General features: G+C 33.6%; 1 protein-coding gene across 6 annotated transcripts in view; it reads left to right on the top strand.

The window, feature by feature from the left end:
- Positions 1–20,526, top strand: part of LOC123718897 (protein furry) — a 73,970-nt gene that overhangs the window by 28,971 nt on the left and 24,473 nt on the right. For all 6 annotated transcript variants that reach the window (XM_045675865.1, XM_045675867.1, XM_045675863.1 and 3 more), the window contains 3 exons: positions 17,688–17,810; positions 18,110–18,243; positions 19,492–19,593. In XM_045675865.1, the coding sequence (XP_045531821.1) occupies positions 17,688–17,810; positions 18,110–18,243; positions 19,492–19,593 (359 nt within the window). The remainder of the gene's footprint in view (positions 1–17,687; positions 17,811–18,109; positions 18,244–19,491; positions 19,594–20,526) is intronic.

Genomic DNA, 20,526 nt, shown 5'->3' with positions numbered 1-20,526 from the left:
AGTGACATTTGAATATACATATAACATATAAATCGACTACGAATCGTATAGTCGGTCCGCTCCAGAGAATCATTTTAATATATTAATTTTAATGAATTTTGGTAAAGCCAAAAAAATGCGTAACATTATTGTAAAAAGATTAAAACGAACTGCTTATTTAGTATTGTCTTTTATTAACATAGCCTTTACACATTTAAAGAAAACACTTTTTTTACGGATTGAAGCTATGTATTATTATAAATTTATAATTATTTTACATAATTTTTAAATTATTCCGGCGTTTCGAAATCAGTACTCTGTGAACACACACAAGATAGGCCTAATCATTACATACGCTTTGACCAACCGAAAGTACTTGCGAAAGAAAAAAGATTCTTCCCAAGATTGGTACGCGAAGCCATTGAATACACCTCAATTTCAATAGAGAAGATGGCCTAAATTTATCAAACACCTGGGATCCAATGATATCCAAATTATCAAACAAACAAAATAGAGGACACCGTGAGTCATTTCTGCAAATCCCGAAATCTTTTAGTTGATATCAACTCCGGGGAAATAAATACAGATAATATAACTTTCTCTACACCTGTGATACTTTTGACATTCAACACCTTTTGTCTTCAGACACTGTGACCACGCACACAGTAAAGCGTGCGAAATGTCGGAAAAATTTAAAATTATGTAAAATAATTATAAGTTTATAATAATACATAAGTTCAATCTGTTAATAAAGAGCTTATTATTTACTTAGTATATAATGACTATTTATTGTCGGGTTTCAATATGTGTTCACGGAATGTGTTATGTCTTATATATTTTTAAGTCATATCATATTATAATGTATACTTCTTGCGCTTACAGTTAAAGAGATATAAAAAAATATCTTATCTTAATGTAAAGATATACGATAAAACCATCAGAGGACATCAGAGGACAATTTTGTTTTTATTGTTCTGAATAAATCAATAATTTCGAATATTTTTTAATATCGCTTCAATTATTTTGTCATACACAGGCTATACATTTGTTAAGCTTTTGTGTGTATAAAAAAAAACATACCTATTTTAACCTCATTATAAAAGATTAATATTAATTCTACAAAGCCTTCAAATGTAGCGAGGCCTGAAGTATATGTGAACTGCGCCTCTGCACATCTCACATATGCACTGTGGCGGCTTTGTTTAACTTAAAGCAATATTCCACACTGATATTATTGATTCTAGGTTTAATAGGATTCGCTTGTACTGTTACGCTAGGAAATTTTAAAGGACAGAAATAATTATGCTTAAACATCTATTGACAATCGGATCTAGTATCCTAATGAACTACTAATATATACATAATTTAACTGTTTCGTAATCACGGCATTTTGGGTAGACGGAAACGTTGGCTAGTAGCGAAATGACTATTAATATAATTTATTAGATCGCAAATGAAATCACGCTAATTAGGATCATAGTTTAGGATTTATCGAGAAAAAAGAAATGGCGCTAACTCCGATATATAATTTTCTATAATGTGTAGTTGATATTGACCTGTTTGACGTTGATGTATGTTTAAAGTATTACGTATGAAATCGATCGTTGCACTAACATAGTATTTATTGATTTAAATATGAATAGTGTGCCTTCAAATTTGATAATTTATGCATTAGTCCCATTTAAGCTTCTTTAGAAATATATAATATAAACGACTCATATATACTTCTTTCTATTTTAATGTAATAGCTGAATAAATAAATAAAATAAAATTGTGTTAATTCATTATTAAAATTACAATGTGTAAGATTTGGGAATGCTTTTAAGTAAAAAATATCAGTGTCAGGGTTCCCAGCGCATTCATAACAAAGTTAATATACAGTGTAAACTCCATGTAACCTCCCTGGATTTAACGACGAACCCCCTAAATCGAAATCAAGTGGCTGTGGTTGATTTAGCTCGTCTTCATGATTAGAGCATTACACACACTCTCAATAACGACAACAATTAAGTAATAAAATACTTTTTAAGTTGCTAAAATTAGTAAAAACTGCGCAACTGTGTACGTTCTTTTGTCGCTTTATTATAATAGCCCGCAATAAACTCGACTATCGGCATCATGCATACGAACTTTGTAAGAAATTCGTTCGAATTCGTTTGTTTGACTATAAGTAGGAGTCATGGATTATCTATACATTTTTCTTCTCTCCATTTAATGACAACTCTATAACGACATAAAATGCACAGAACCGTTGTCCCGGGATTCCCGGTGTCCCATCCCTGTGTCGTTATATACAGTTTACACTGTATATAAAATTTTGTTGTTTTAAAACGGTTTACAACAAATTCTTCTCCCAATTTTAACAGCATACACGACGGGACGCGCGCGTGGGTGTGCATTTGAGTGAATCAGTGAGTGTTATAATGTGTATGTACGTGGGTAACACTGAAAATGTTTAGAACGGGCCAGTTAAAAAAATTGCTAGTTAAAAATTTATTTTATTTCAGTTATAGAACTCTTTGGTAACTTAATGTAGTACATTCATTACATTCATTTGTTTTCTTTCGTAACCTAATGTAGTATATTGCATTCGTTTGTCATTTGTTTTTGTGAAATGGCGGCAAATCTAAAACTCTTGTTACATGTGAAAATGAACCTAACGCGAGAAAATTTTCGGTCAATGATTTATTATGACTTTCGTTGTGGGCTTACTCGACAATAAAGCTATGTTAGGCTGCGATTAGCATTTCTTAATGATGCCTCAACTTGTGCCACTATTAGGCCTCAGGAATCTTTGTACCAGATGGATTCCCCATACTTTAACCGACGACCAGAAACACCTTCGCTATGGCAGGTGTTGAGAGTATGAGTCATCCGCCATACAGTCCTGACCTGTGACTTTCATTTATTCCCAAAAACTGAAGATAAAATTCGCTTTACGAGCCCTGAAGATTCGGTGAAAGCGTACGAAAATGCCATAGAAGTGACCCCTAAGGATGCATGGGCTTTTCTCAGTGGTTCCATCGAATGCGACGATGTGTAGAGAGGAACGGAGATTACTTCTAAGAAACAATAAAAGTATTGGAACATTAGTATTGTCTTTTGTTAAAATAGCTTTTACACATTAAGAAAAACACTTTTTGAACGGATAAAACAACTTTCTCTGCAGCTGTGATACTTTTGACATTTAACACCTTTTGTCTTCAGTCACCGTGACCACGCACGCTGAAAAGCATGCGAAACGTCGTAAAATTTAGAATTATGTAAATAATTATAAGTTTTAATAATAATACATAGCTTTAATCCGTTCAAAAAGTGTTTTTCTTATTGGAAACTTTCTACATTAAGCCGTTTAACATTTTCAGTGTTACCTAAGTATCAACTACATGTTAGGTCTTAACATCCCTATTTCACTTTAAAAGCAACTTACAATCAAAGTGAATAGTGTGAAAAATTGCAGACTCATTAACAATTTCTACTTTGAGGTGGTATTGTGTGTTTTTGTTAGTATTTTCAAATATAATATAATCCTAGTGGAATGTCATTTTATAACACAAGACTTATTAAAATTTCACCCTTAACGACTTTCTTTTCTTTAAGTAAATATATTGTGTTTTTAAAGAAATTACGAACATTTAATGATCTTTAAGTGTTAACCGTGTCGATGAACTTAAAATATTATGGATTTTCCTTCAAATAAAGTATTAAAGGCAGCTTGTACTGTTATTTTTTTTTATAAAAGCTTGCCAAGGCTCGGCGCGCTGTTACATTGACAAGCACACCGAAACAAGCACTTTTAGGCAAATATGACTTTAATGGGTACTTAATAATCCTTAATGACAATTATAATACACTTATTCGTATTTGTTTTGTTAAAATTTAGGCTTTTAAATAAAACACCATTTTTTGTTCTCTACGTTTAATTAACATTCTACATTCTACATTCTACATGATCTATAATGACAATTGCTAAACTGCATATTTATTATAAGATTATAAGTTTTAAGATAAGCTACGCAAACATGGGAATATATGTCTAATATATGTTTTATAGTTGATTATGCAACGTTTAACAGTAAACGACGAACTACGTTTTAACAACTACTTTTCAAACAAGCTATTACTAGAACATTAATATACTCAATACTATCTGGTTATATAATATTATCATATATTAAATATATATTTGATGGTTTGTGAAGATGATTTTCTAAAAATATAGTTCGGGCCTATTACTCGCGACATTTTGTTTATAGAAATATAATATTGATCCATATATAATGAATTATCAGACATATAAGCTTTGATAAAATGATGATATTTGAATAATGTTACAAAAATATCGGTAAATTTGGTTGAACATTATAAACAAAATTATTATACAATCCCTACGGGCGTAATTCCAGCACCTTCGTGTCTGTTCCTGTAATTATTCCATCGAGATCATATCCATATCACACGTTTATCACACAGACACGTTCAAACTGAAATTGTGGCACCGTGTCGTCCGCCTCGAAATTAATAAATGTTTCGTGATCCCCATTTTCAACTTATAAATCTTCTGTGAGCGGTACGCGGAGTACCTGGGTCTTATCTGGAACTTTTCATAAGTTAAAAATACGGACCGTTTTTTAAGTACGTTATATAGAAAGTTGTGGACATTTGTACTATACTAACTCAATTTTCGTAATTAATTAACAAGATTTATTTATACTGAAGTTTCTCGATTGCACGACACGGGGAACCGCAAGTTGCAAAGTTCGCGTAACGTAAATCTTGTTAAATATATACGTGAGAAGTTTCTAAGCTTTTTAATTAGATAAAAATGTAATTTTGTTTATAGATTTTATGACAATCGTGATATGAAAATATATACTAATTATCTTATGTCCTATTGAGTTTACACTCATAATACTAACATTAAATTTATGCTATTAGCGTCCGCTCTGCCTATGGATCTCGTGTAAATAACACATATATTAATATTGATTACACTATTAAAATTTTGAGAGATAGATAAATCCTTATATTATAATAATTAAGCAAACGCGATTAATTAGTCAAAAGCGGTTAAGCGGTCGAGAAAAAGTGAATTACTTACTAATTACTTTAAAACGTTGTTTCATCTCTAGTCAATATAATTATGTGCCATAGGTTAGATTCAGAGCCGCGCCGTAGCCTCCATAGCGTTGAGGCTCTGAATGTTACCTATAAGCTTCTCTACTTAATTTTCACTACTATATCGAAGTATTAATTATATAGTATACTGTGTTAATCCGTTGAGTTATCAACAATGCATCGGGCTCATTGATGCATTTTTGATGCGGATAACTTAACAGCAACTATAATTTAATTAAACTTTCAATATTTGAAACATGACTAGACTGAAACCTTTATACCTATGAGTATAGACACCGAATATTTTAATGCAAAGATCTTGGTATTAAAACGATTATAATAATATACAAAAAATACTAACGGAGATGCTAATTTTTCGTAGTATTAATCTGGTGTACCGAACACCTGTAGACGAAAATCCAATCGTTATGCCACCATTCATAACATTGAATAAAATCATTCATTGAATGCGCGTTATTCTTCGATAAATCCTAGATGTTTAACCTTCAGCATTGGCAGTACTTTCCTACCATGAATACCATCCTGATCGTAAAAGCTTTAGAACTTCAGGTTTTGAATAACCGGAAAGCCCACTTGCATTTTCCAACGACGCTTAATCTATGTTTAACAACTACTGAATAATAGAATCCTTTAATATATTCGTTGTTCGAAACCTTCTAATAACTACTGCAACATTTTTGAACATACTACTCCTACCCACTACAACGAACGCACTACAACGGACCTAGTCCATCTAATACAATATTCTAATAGACTAATGTAATAATTTTTGAGCTAAATAGTGAGAAAATTAGTTGTACCGCGTGTACTCTTTAGAAGAATCGATGATTCCCCGTTTACATTATAAAGAGACTGAAAGGGTTGATTAGTTCGCTTTCCGAGTATAAACAGACATTAAGATGGTGTAGATTGATTGTGCCTCCCCAGTGGGTGGCATGCGCCCGCTTCATGTTAAGTCTTCATTTGATTGAACGGAACTTTATGAATTACGATTGCAGCACGAGAGACGACTGCGGCGACTTATGCCTTTTAAAGGATTCCATTTGAATGAACAACTTGTTGTAATGGACTTATCGTGTGCAATATCAATTTGGAAACTTCAACATGCTTTACGGTCCTAGTTAATTGCGACATGTAACATATCTTGAATTTATCAGTACGCACGGAATGTCGTCTCCCAGCTTACTCACGTAACCGCTACATATCGTTCGCGTTCGCCGTGATGTTGTGCATTTCTATATCATCCCTGTTCTTGATCGGTTGTGGGTGCTCGGAATAGTTAGGACTGTTGCGTTGGGTCCGGCTGTTGTCAAACTTCCACTTCCGGATGTATGCTTCTGGACGCCGGCTTCGGGAACCCGGTGTGCTCGTACTGGGCATGTTGGTAGTGGCCTCCGTACAGTTGCTTACATATGAAGCTGCAGACAGACCTGTAGTTTCATTGTTATTAGCAAAACGTTGTCTTGCTTTTTATTTATACAAAGTATAAGAATTTCTCAAGTATTTTGGGGGAAAATATTTCTTATAACTAATGAGCCGTTATCGATATTAACAAAATAAAGCATTTATGTTACACCATTAAAATAATGCTTTAGTGTGGTATCGCTTTTCAACGGGATCTCGTGTCATTTGCTTAGTAACTTTAACTGTTATTAAACAAACTTAAAACTGTATTAAATATCATTTAGTTCTCATCGTTATAGAAGCTTCATGAACTAAAAGTCGTTAGTATATTTGTAGAAAAGGGTTGAGGCAAAACCCTGAATGTTAAAAAGTTAAAATAGTTTACATTAGGCAGCGTAATTTTTCTATAGTTTAAAATTCCTCCTCCACTTGCTTCCGGCCTTCTCCCTATTTCCTTCATTGCAACAGAAGGATTACGCTGATTAAATTTTTTGCTTCGAATAAGACCTTTGTATACTTAGAAGCCTTAGGTATAACAAGAAAAGCTCTTTTCTATACGCTTTGAAAAAACAATTATTGTGCAATATTAATATTGTACTTCGGTTTCGTGAAGCAAAAGACTAACACAAAGATAACATAGTAATAGATCGCGATTTATATTATAATTATATAACTTTGATCCATTCAAGTTAAATTGTATCTCAGAATATTATCACAATATGGGAAAAAAGCAAAAGACAGCCCAAGCGTATGTCTCGGTTAATTATATTATATGTGGTTGAGGCGTCTATAAGTCTAACTTACTTGAAATGCTGCTGGTGCGGGTTGGACGAGTGGCTCTCCGTACGGCGTCCTGTCGTCGGGGCTTTTGACGGAGGCAAGGGATGCTCTGCCTCACTGCTCTTCGAAAGTTCTGCCCCGTTAGACAGTAGAGCATGAAGTTGATACCGAAATTGCTGTGGAAGAACATGAGAGCCAGTTGCTGCAACGCTGACCACCGTCCTACTAAATGCGTCGAACCCCCCTGACAAAACATCAAATGATTAATTAAATAGCTTGTTATGTTATCTCCACCAAATAACTTCTTTGTAACCTACACGTTATATGTATAATATATACACACTTTCGTAGATAAAGCTTTTTTCATATAATTTATTCGTGCAATCGCAATGCGTGAAACAAAGCGACAAATGTACATACATTGTTTTAACAGATTGTCTCTCATGTCTATAAAGCAAGTAGTTATCTTACGAGATGTTTTTTTTTAAATTTAAATTACTATAACGAAATTTTGTTTAAACGAAATTTATTATACCGAATTAATACATATGAAACTCAGTAGTGATGAAGTTACCGTCGTATCAATCTAATAAAACTTATAAAGACGTGAAGCGACCTTGTTATCCCAGCCTAATGTTTGGGATCGTTGTTTTGATCGTGTATTTGGATTGCAGAGCAACAGGTGTCTCGCCAATGCCAACGTTACAGTTGCTTTTTGTTATCGCGCTATATTTACTCGGTCCATCGGGTTATTCTGGTTTCAACTACGCATTAGTTTTCAAACCTCCGTAGACTCATATTATATTCTACATGATATATTGAAATCTGTTTATGATCTGTATGTTGATTGTTCATACGTGAAATTAAATTGAGCTTATGAAGCCAATTATTGTATGCATGAGTGGCATTGATATTTAATTAGTTACACTTTCATTATAATCAATAAATTTAAAAGCTTATTTTTGCGAGTTCAGTCTAACTGTTCTACTCATCACCTGTCTTAAATCCCGTCACAGTCCCTTCAGCCGCTTCGTAGTAACTTTTTAGTGACAGAAAATCTGATTTAAAATTAAAATTGGATGTTGAACACGAACGCCCATCTGTAACAACAATGTTACTTGGTTTCTTTTACTTTAACATGGTAAACAATTTCTAACTACGCCTAATACTGGAAGGAAGCTTCAATATTAGAGGCGGCTTCTAGGCTATTAAATTATGTCCATGTGAAGTCGTATCGCAGAAGCTCAATTGCAATAAAAAGGCAGCCAAAGCAAAATGTTATGTCAATTCATATGATTTTGAAGATCTCTTCAATTATTGTAAAGGTATAAAAGAAATACTAAAGATTTGCTAGAGATTCTCCACTTTTAGATGCGAAAAAAGAACTGTCAATTAGTTTGAATGTCATGCAAACTCGTGCAGATAAAGTTACTAAGTCATATATTAAAATTCATTGCTGCATTTTGTGTAATAACTTCATTCATCGCATATTCAGTCTTAATTACAAATGAAGCGCTTTTTATTACTTTATTAGTCCGAATGCATCTCTGCAACTTTTGAATTTTTAAACAAATTTGTTTAGAGATTTACTTATATGTAAAAAGTTTTATGTAATTATAAAATATTGTTGGGGACGACTCTCTGAAAATTTTCTATGAAGGAACACATTCACCTAGAAATACAATACAGTTTTATCGACGCGTAAACAAGTTAATTGGAACAATTAGTCGATTTCACGTTTTTCTTTTGGCTTCTTTTATTAACTTAGTATGTGGTCTTTAGGTACACAAACGCAATAATTCCGATTACACAACAAATTTATTAATAACTAAAACTATATTATATCTTGGTGTGTTTCTTCTGCGTATTTTTAGCCATATCTTATGTTATCATAGATGTCAATTCATTAAATTCTGACTATCGTCGCGATCTCAGCAATTTTACATGAAACGTTAGGAAAACTTTTCAGAAGTAGTAAACGTTATAATTTATTCATAACAACGAATTGATTTAAAATTATTTCATACCATAACGTACCAGGTATCGTATTGATTATAACGGATCCAAATTATTGCAATACATCAGCATCGTACATCGTTATGGAATTATCCCATGTGTACGATATTCAGAATACTTAGTAAAAACTTAATCTTTGAAATCACTTTTTCACCTCACTTTCACTTTTTTCACTTTTTTTTAGTTTTAGTGCTTATATGAATATGTTATAAAAGTAAAGGTTATATTTTCACAGGCAAGTAACAGTTTAATTGAAAAAACCTACATTGAAAAATTTGACAGTGTACTATAGATTTATTTTAAAGCAAACGTTCTAGCGCGTACGTATGTATAATCACGTTTCGCGTTCACGAATACATTTTCATGGTTCCATTGCTATTTTTTCCAATATTTAAAAATGTTGAACTCAAAATGTCTCAATCGTTATTCTAAAGCTTACGATAACTATTGATCCATTAATTCTTGTGAATTGTATGCCTATAATATCAGTTGGACGATGATAAACGATATCACATAACTACGTGGCACGTATAAAATTTATACCGTCTTCAGGCCAAGGATTGGCATCGCCTCAAATTAATTACTGCGTCTCGCACCGCGTCTAGGCTCAACTTTGATAACATTCCTTCACACACACGTAACCTGTATACAACTTCAGACAGGGATTCCTTAAGTTTGCTAAAAGATTTTCTTTTAAACGAAGATTCCAGTGCAAACTTCTAATGTGTGAGGTAAAAAAGTTTAAGACTTAAAGTTCAAGAGTTATTAAAAATTTTAATAGTTATTAGAGGGAAGTGCGATGCGAGTGTACAATGGTACACTCGCATCGGAAAAAACTAGTAATTGAAGCCCCCCTTCACAAAGAAACTCATATTAATTGGGATTTAATGAGTTCAAAAGGCTGGACACTTTTTAAGCATAGCTAAAGCCCGCCGGAAGCAAAATTGGATTATGTTTATCCATGTACATATATTTTAGAGTACCGTACAGATAATATGCGCTTGCGAGTCATGCCTGCATGTACTTTTTGGACTGTATGATGAAATTCTCTTTAAGATGAAATTTTTCAGCTCCTGAGAATGTTATACGATATCACTTAAGCTATTAAGTTTGTCTTATGAATTTTTAATAGCGACGGTGCGATGACGCATATTTTTAAACAAAAGTATTGAGATGTAAACTGAAAAGATCCTTAACTTTTATATAATTTTTTCATAACAATATGAATTATGTCACCAAATTTTCCGATTGGTAACAATGTACAGCGGTGGTCATATAATTAGAGACACGTCTTATGAATAAAGAAAGTAACTTCAACGTACAAATATTCTTTAAAAATAAAATATAAAACATATCTTAATTATTAACATACTTTTAATTACAAAATGATTCTTACACATGTAGGAGTTTATTTTTACTGGTTGCTTGGACGCCTAATTAGAAACCTTTTGAAAAAGCAACCATTGCTCGTTGTTTTTTTAGAAATTGGAGAATAAAATTTATTTCTTGTCTTTTTCTATTAATTTGGCGGAAATTAAAAATTTAATCAGAATTTTATTTTGTTCAAAATAGGCAAAAATTAAAGTTGTATAGAAGAGTAGCTATGAGTAACTATGATCATTTAACTGGTTCTTTTAAGAAAGTTTTTATTTCAATTGATCATTATCAAACATGGAACTCTAGAAAATGTCCTTAGATAGGCTCGGACAAGAAAAACCTCTCCCAGAAAAGATTCGCTTAGCGTTCGTGTTGCTAAAAAAGACCCAGACGGACGGGAGGAAGACTCCATTTTTAATATGGATCTCCATCCAGATTAAAAAAAAAATTCGCCTGATTACCCGAAAAACATCTCGTCATATCAGGCCAAAGATTAGTGGAAGGAAAACGTTATGTTAGACGTCCTATAAACAATCAGTTTTAGACTGGTCAGCAAATAGTCCGGATTTAAACCCGATAGAAAATCTCTAATATATTGTTAAAAAGAAAGTTGAAACCAGTGAAAACGAACTATATGAAGCATTTGTTGAAGCATGAAATTCAATCTCCCTAGAAAAATGTATGAAATTGATTGAATCAACGCCACGTCGTTGCAGAGCTGTAATTGAAAATAGGGACACGCCACTAAATATTAATTATAATTATTGGTAGGCTGTGGATAGTAGTTATTTCGTAAATATCAATAATAATTACTCATACTTAAAAAAATACTGTTTTTTATACTTTTTTGTTGTTGTTTCTAATTAGTTGTCCATTATTGTTTATCCCTTAAAGCTGATTTGAATGTTTGTTCGTCATGTAATATTGAAACTGCACTTGCGTCATGGGATTTATATTTTTTTTCAAATACGTTGAGTCGAAAACTGAACCCCCTTAAATACGCGGTGTCTCGAATTATTTAGACTTTGTAACTCGAACAAAATGTTATTTCCCTAAGAAATATTCATAATACATATTTATACTCTATAACTCGAATTTCAGGAAAGAGACTTCAAGTCAAAATATTATGACGTTCGGAATTTTCCGAAATAATAGTAATAAAATCGAAAATGAATTTTCGGGTTTGGGGTTTCTAATCTATTGTCTTTGTCTTCTACACTTGCAATGAATAAAAAAATATATACTACAAAACTTAAGTTGAATTGTTATTCAAATTTGACTCTATAAATCGAAAAATACAATTAGAAAACGCGCCTCTGTATATCGAAATTTCAGACGTTAAATCATGTATCTCAAAGTTCTTGTTATGTCGAAAACTCATTAACTCGATTTTTTTGCCGTGCCTTTTACATTCGAGTTATTGAGATTCCACTGTAAATGATAATTTGCTGAACATATTGTTGTCCTATTTATGGTTTAATTTAAAAATAAAAACGATTGCGGTGAAGTATCTTACATAATGTCAAAGATGGTAGTGTTTGTAATTATACGACCACCGCTGTAAGTGTTATTATTTTGTTAGCCATGTTACTAAAGTCAGTAAACACATCAAGTGTTTGCTTAACACAGCGAAGGGGCTTAGTCAACGGACCTGCTGAATGACGAAAGTCGAGGTATAATTTTATTAACACAGCAGCTATGAATTTTTATAAATAAATGTTTATACAGGAGCATTAATTATAACTTTTAATGTTACAATATTTCAAAGTAATTATTTTTTTTATTAATATTATTTAATAATTTACTATTAAATATACCAATTCTTAAAATAATGCGCTTGTGTGTGTAACGAATTTGGTTTTAAACTGAACTTTATACGATATTAATTTTACAATAGGCATTGAAAATATTACAGGGTTTTGATTGAATAAATTAAAAGGTCGAAATAATTGATATCGTACAAGTGGCCAAGCTTGTGCTGAATAAATAAAATAAAGTATAATGTAAAAAAATACTTTTTATCACATCAAAAAACACAAACACAATAGCAATACTATTTGCAATGTGATTCATATTTATATCGCATAGAAGCTACGCAAGTGCTACGCGTTAGCTGTACTCGTTACGTTTGTGCTACGACAAAGACCATTCGCTAAAGCGTATTCGTTTATTACTTAATTATAGGCTGTACTTACCAGATTGTAGGCGTACGCGATAATTCGAAGAGCGTAGGCGGGCAAATTAAAGAAGACAAAGACTGAAGAGACGATAAGCAACATGCGGGTAACGTGCTGCTGCGAACGAGGACAACCGAGTACTCGAGTGGGTCTCATGCGCTGCCGCCCTGCTAATTGGGCCCTCATCAATTGGTGCCTAGTCTTCTCTAAGCGGCACACCCCCACGACAATCCATACGTTCATCAGCACAATCATGCTCAAGGGGACAGTGAAAGACAACATGGTGTCCACCAGGTTAAATCTCGCCGCGTGCTCTAAGTACCGCTTGTCGATGTTACAGTCGTTTCGAGTTGGGACGGCGAATCTAAGCACGGGCAAGTTGACCGTTGCGGCCCCGGCTGACAAGAGGATAATGACGTAGCGGGCCCGACGGACTGTACACCACGCATTTCGATGCAAAGGGTACAGCACCGCAACGAAGCGCTCGATGGTAAACGCCATCACCAGCCAGGCACTCAGACAGCATGACACATAGGACAAGTAGACGAATACCTGACAAAAGCCGCCCGTGAAGAATATCGAAGTCACCTGTACCGCGCTCAGCCATGGCGCCAACAGTTGCAAAAGAAATACGGTGTCAGAAACTGCCAAAGCGGAAAGATACTGGCTGGTGGACTGAAGTCTCAGTTTGCTGATGAAAAATACGTAAACAGAAACCAAGTTGCCAATGGAACCGAGAATAGTAAGGATGGGAGTGTAATAAAGATACAGATTGGTGACGATTTGCGTCGCGGCTACATCGAAATCAGTTTGGTTTTCATAAGTTTCGTACTGAGTAAGGTTGTCTGAGGGAAGGTCGGACATGGCGCGGCGTGCTTGCGCCGCGCCTCCGCGAGGGAAACTACCGAGCAGAGCGCGCTCTGCGGAGACGACTGCTGCCTGTTGCCTATAACGCCCGACCCACTCCCGCGGACCCACCCTCTCGCCTACGAACATAACTATTCACATATTCTAACGAATAACGGACCTTCGCCACTGTAAAAAAACGAATGGCCGAACAAACAACGAAATACTCGATGCAAGTGGTTTCAGGCAGTTTTTATATTTTAATTAAGTCTCATTGAGCATGAAACAAATTCAATTTAATTAAAAGTAGACGTATTACATATTTTTTTATATTGCAGTAACGTGAATAAATCACCAAACAATAAATTGGATTGGTTTTGTGGTATGTTTACTTGAAAGAGATTGGAAAACGATCATCTTAAACTTTAATAAACGTACAAAAAATAATCTTCGAAAAAAAATCATGATATCTAGTCGGTAGGAACAGTTAGTTGAGTGCAAAGAAAGGGCGGAGTAAGGCTTACTTGCGCCGCCCACCTCTTCGTCTTTAGTGTTTTACAATATATAAATGATTGTATATGCGTAATAGTTTTAAAATAATAAAAATAAGATTATTTCGCAAAAATTGGGGTTTGCAATCAATTCCAATACAAAATTCTTAGCGACAAATATATTTTTTTTAAATTTACGTGACCTAATAATTATGTGAACATTAATTAACAAGACGTTCGACACCACATATTGCAACCACATCACATGACATCCCGTTCAAGACGTCTTATAACTTGTTTAAATCATATAACTGTTTTTATTTGTTGTATTAACTTACTTTTATTGTCGGAATTAGGTAGAAAAAAAATAGAATTTTACAACAATTGATTGCAATGACAGTGACAGTGTTGTTTTATTTGATTAAAGTTAATTTTAGTATTAGAAATTAATAAAGATAAATAATGTTATTATAATATCATAGCTTCTTAACATGATCATTACTGTGTTTTGACAAAGTTCTAAATGCATGTTATAATAAATTATCATAATCGAAGGGCGCTACAACCCTTCATGTAACCCAAAGATCATATAAATCTTAATTTCTGTTTAAATTTTATGACCATTTCAGAGATGAGTTATGATTGGATATCTAAGGAAGTCTGACATACGGTTTCCTTATTAGAATATAAATAATAAAAGAGATGTTGTGTCTCTCTGCATCTTCTACAGCATTTACCATTTGGAGCGTTCAGAAGAGTTGTTCGGTCTAATACCTGCAGCTGAGTTTCATTATTGGACGTCAAGGCAAAATACAAAATACCATCCGTATCACCTCGACGTCCGTCGATCCTCAACAGAGTGTTTTTTAAGGCAATTTTTGCCGTGCCCCACCACTATGTGGAACCAGCTGCCCACTGAAGTATCTCCGAACCAATTCGACTTAGGGTCCTTCAAGAAAAGAGCGTACCAATTCTTAAAAGGCCGGAAGACGGATCGTTTAATGGAAATGGAACCTTAGAATCTTTTTTTTTTACAGTTAAAACGTGGTAGTTAAACTTGCGTTAGTTATACAAAAATGAATTAAAACAACAATATTATAATTTTTCTCAAAGAATAAGATAAACAATAAACACCTTTTCTTTACAATCTTTACAGATGTTGAATAGTTTACATTTGTTTTTTTTTATCTTGGCCTACGATAAGCTTAACTTAACTTCCTTTCCTCATCAGAACCACTTAAAAGCGCCACGGATAAAGGCCACCGCCAGGCCGCCGATTCTTGCTGACTGACTACAAATCCAATAGCCAGCATTTTTTTGAGATGTACTGTGATATACATTTTTAAAATACAATATTTTCATTTATACACTATGGAAAACAAAGTGCATTTTGATTGATGTACATTTTATTATGCCGACTAACATAAATAATCTTACTTCAATGATAATTTTAGAGAACTTTCAACTTTACTTAGCGGTACTGTAACCTAAATGAACCAACAACTTTATTTTATTGGAGATTTATTAATTTTATTCAATCTCGAAAGATCTCAGGACTGACGTTTTTATAGGTTTGGATCTTACATTGAAAATTTATTCAATATGTTTTCAAGCAAAATTATATACCTCATTTTGAGTAAAACCATACGATTAATGGCTTCTGTCTTGTAATCTAGGAAATGAAAGATTTAGAACGTAAATAATGTAGAGAAACTCCACTGAACTATTTCCGAACCAATTCGACTTAGGATCCATTATGAAAAGAGCGTACCAGTTCTTAAAGCCGCAGCGCGCTTGCGAGTGTTCATAGGCGGCGGTATCACTTAACATCAGGTGAGCCCGTTTGCCTCCTGTAACATGAAAATAAATCAAGATAATCAGTCGATAATTTTCTTAAAATAACTTTTGTGATTTTATCCACTCACAAATCCAGTGATCCATAGCTAAAGGACATAAGATAAAATCAAAAAACTTAAATCATTAAAGTTGAAAACAGTGGCCTAGATTGAAAAACTATTTCAAAAGTTTCACGCAAGTGGTCTTCCGCTTCGAAGATGAAACTTGATATGACATATAAATTCTATGTTGAATATGGCAATACCTAAAGAGTAACCATAACATGAGAAGAACGTGTGAACTTAAATGTATGAATGCTATAGTGCTAGTTGAAATGCTTTTCGCTGAAAACCCCGCCGAGTTTGTTATGCGAAGCGTGACAAAGACTCCATAACTGAGCTCTAGTCTACTATGGTGCATCAACATTTGGTAGCTACGAGCGTTATTCCAACGGTTTCAGTTTGCTTTTAGCAGGAGTCGCTTTGTTTGCTATAGATTCACGGATTTTGGTTACACACCCTCGTATCGCTTGAAACACATGCTTCTAAAGACTTCCACGGCTCGTTATACCACTAACTAGGTTAATTAATTAAAACTTTAAACTAACAAGGTACAACTTAAACTAGAGTATATTTAATAGTAATATAAATGTAACCTTAGAAATTTATGTTAAAGTACGACGCTTAACTCTTTCGTGAATTATAAATACACGTGCATAGGAATACATTAATCGAACATATTGAAATTAACCTAGAGGCCAGTAGTCCATTGTAATTGCCTTCGACGTACCCACACTTGTTGCTCTGGTAAATATTTGCTAATGAACTGAGGCTTTCGCTATTTGTATGTAAGGTACTACTTATTGGCTTAGTTCGCGTATTACTTTATATATTTTTATCTATATTGTTAATATATTTTAGGCTTATTAGGACTGCAAGGAGACTTATAGAGCACTTCTATTTAATCGTGTATTATAGCCGAAAAGCTTTGTATGATTTTTACAAAACGTCAACAATTTAGTCTGTAGAAAGTTTTTCTTGATTTCCTGTTCAGGATTCGGTAATTATAGACTGAATTTTTTTAATCACTCTGTATTCATAACTTTTAATAAGTGCATAATGTCTTTTAGTGAAAATAACATAAATTATTTACCAAAATGGTTAAAATTTTACCCAATCGAAATAGTATAATAATGTATTAGAATATTGTTTCACAATCGATCGTCGACACTAATAGAAAATCTCTTGTAAAATTATATATTATGTATGTAACTAGTTAATAGACTAATGTAAGAATACCACGGACCAATAATTAGAAGCGAATAAATACCTTATGTGAATTAGCCAAACTTTGTTCGGAATTCCGTTCTACATGAGTTCTGACATCTTTTTGACAGTGCAAGCGAGGGTTTATAGAGGAATTCTAAAGTTTCTTAAAAGCCTTTATACGTTTAGAATTCCTCTCTAGTACATTAACTTACGGGAACGTCTTACATCCATACTCTACCTCGTTTTAATTATCACCCTCCATCTTCAGGCCACGGAACTGTCGGTATAGCAATAATTTTGTTCAAATTGTTTTAGTGGCCATAAACTGTTATAAATTTTTAATTTCACATTTATAATTATGAACCTTGTTTCAGCATCAGAAAAGGGCCGTGGGACATTGGACGTATTACTTTGCACTACCTACTGCCGCTCACAATTATACCTGTCCCGCCAGCTCTCTCAACTCCACCCCGAACTCACCATGCCCATGTTCTCTGGTAAGTGACAAATATAAGTCATTTATGTATTTTTTTTTTTAGTTTGAGTAAATAATAAAATATATACCTAGTATTTTATATTCAATAGCTTCAATTCAATAGCTTTTAATACGTAATAAACAAAACAATATATATATATATATATATATGGACTTTAATTAGGAATCGCTTGTCACACATACATTTCATGCTGATTGGAGGTTTTTGGCAGTCTTTATCCTTCTTTGTATGTTAAAACATCTTCGCCGGAGGTGTGGTTACACATTTTTTTTTTTATATTTATATAAATTTTTCAACAGAAATAACAGCGCGGTTCCAGACTGCTCGCACTGAGGTTCGGCAGTTGTTGCTACAGTATTTACTGCCATGGCTCGTTAATATTGAACTTTTGGACCCGAACGTTCCGCCTCCGAATCCTCTCTCATATATACAGGTAAACGTTTTTTTATTGTTCTGTGATTCTGTGAATAATAGAGAAGAACTTTTAATAGTTTTAGTACAAAGTCGTTATATAGCACTAAAATATTTTGTAACTATCCAGTAAATCAATCCCGTTTCGGGCCTGGTTAAAGAATATTAGAAATTTTACTGGTTCAGATTTTGATACTACCAATCTATACCGACCACAATTTGAAGCAATATTTGTTCGGATCATGTTCGATATCTTTGCGCCGCGGTTTCGTTGTTGCATCTGTTACGTACACCTCAAAAGCGCTGTTTACATTGCTATAACTTTGATCCTACGAAATTAGTTCGGAAGCGTTATGTATATAGTTTTTGCTGAAACGCTATCAAACTTTTAAATATTATTCCTTCATAGAACGTCCATTCCTGTTTACGTTTTCTGTACATGATAGAACGCTTTGGTAACTAGATTTTGTCAGCTTTGATATTTCTCCTGTATCATGTTTGTTGCTGACCCACCTGCCTCAAACAGCCCATTCGCAAATACGTATTGAAATGCAATTAATATTGAACAGTCTGTGTTCGGCTTTGAAGTGCTGACGTGCAGCTAATCGAGGTTTGTGTGGAATTTGATACTGATTGAGGTTTCAGGTACACTTGCATGAACTAGTTCTTTTCTTTGTTTATTTATTTAAAAAGGTTTATCAATTGAAACAACATAACTTTGTATTTGTCGCCATGTCCACTTTGCAAGATAGCAAGACAAGTATTACTCAACATGGTGTTTTGAGCATTTCTTTGGTTTTAAATAACTTTTATTAGTAATAACAATAAAAACAATTCAATTTTATATTTTAGATTCGAAATGAAGTAATATTTGCTCAATGACTCGTTAGAAAGTGTCATTTTACATTGCCAAACACTGCGCTTACAGTTCCCTGACGGCATCGGCTCTTTGTTTAAGTGAATTATTTTCTTGTTATTAAAATATAGATAGCTGTGATATTAATGTCAAAATTAAATATGCAGTTGACTTCACCTGCAATTCGTGTTTCAATTCCGTTGTATCATACTGTTGTCTATTTTTATTAGTGTTATTCACTGAAATACGATATATAACATGATTTTAACATGAAATTGCTTTGTAATGGGATTCTGATCTGTATGCCCTTTGTGATATGATAAGACGACTATATCGTGGCTTTGATAGTAATTAGCAGAATGGGCTGGGGCATCGAGTTTCAAAGGATTAGCTATAATATTGGTGACGTTTCAGTACTATGGCGCAGAGGGTGGACGCAGTGGCAGGAGGGAAGGCCTAGGGTCAGTGGAAGCGACTGAAATGGTTCTAAACAACCTGTTCTACATTACTGTAAAGGTTAGTTAACAAATGTTGTGAGCGTTTATTTCACTTTGTTTACGGAGTTTTGAGTTTGAGAGTGAGTTTTGTATGCGATTATATTGATATTGTTTTTGGATAGTTGCTGAGGTATACTGAACACACACACTAAATTGTGAGCCTAGTTAAATTTGTATGTTAATTACAATATTAGTGGTCTAGGCGTCAGTGACGTCGTCATTTAAATGGGTTAGCAGTAAGTCCGTCACCATTATGTAGAACAGCTGGAGGTGGAATCGCTGGACATGTACTTGGTTATTAAATTTACGTTTGATCTCGCTCAGTTCTGAAATAGTTCTGATAACAGCCTAATTAATTTATTAACCAACTTCGATAATTCTCATGGAGGTGGTGTAAAGGACCTAGATCTGTTATATAAATGTATGTATATTTTATACAATATGAAATTTACAAAAGCCTTGTTTCCCATACAAATAAATTGAGGTAAATGTAGTCGACCATTGCAATTACATTTACAAATAACCCAACGTTATCAACGTCAATAACGTTGAAATGCTAGTTCGGTAACATTAAAAGAATACCTACGATCTACATTTTCGATGTTCAGATTTCAGTTGTATCGTATTAATACTTAAATAAATCCCGTCTATCACCAATCTATGCTGTGTAACGAACTTTTCCTCCTATATATCCTACGTATACTTTAAATTTTAAATTTAATTAATACCTGTATCGGACCAATCTTATAATATATTGTGATAGCGATTATAGCGGTAACGAATAGAAATTGTGTGTGCATCGCGCAAATTTCCAAGAATTAGCGGTTTAAATACTGAACTTTTCAAAGCTCAAAGTTCGTTTTTAAAGTGAAATGCATTCTGCATTACCCACCTAGAAATTGTTCGTATGGACTTCCCAAACGCTCATTCTTTTCTATTCATGTCAGTTTCG

The sequence above is a fragment of the Pieris brassicae genome, chromosome Z (genome assembly GCF_905147105.1).
Source record: "Pieris brassicae chromosome Z, ilPieBrab1.1, whole genome shotgun sequence".
Taxonomy (NCBI): Eukaryota; Metazoa; Arthropoda; class Insecta; order Lepidoptera; family Pieridae; genus Pieris; species Pieris brassicae.
The sequence above is the reverse complement of the archived record's forward strand: the minus strand, read 5'-3'. Positions and strand labels throughout refer to the sequence as shown.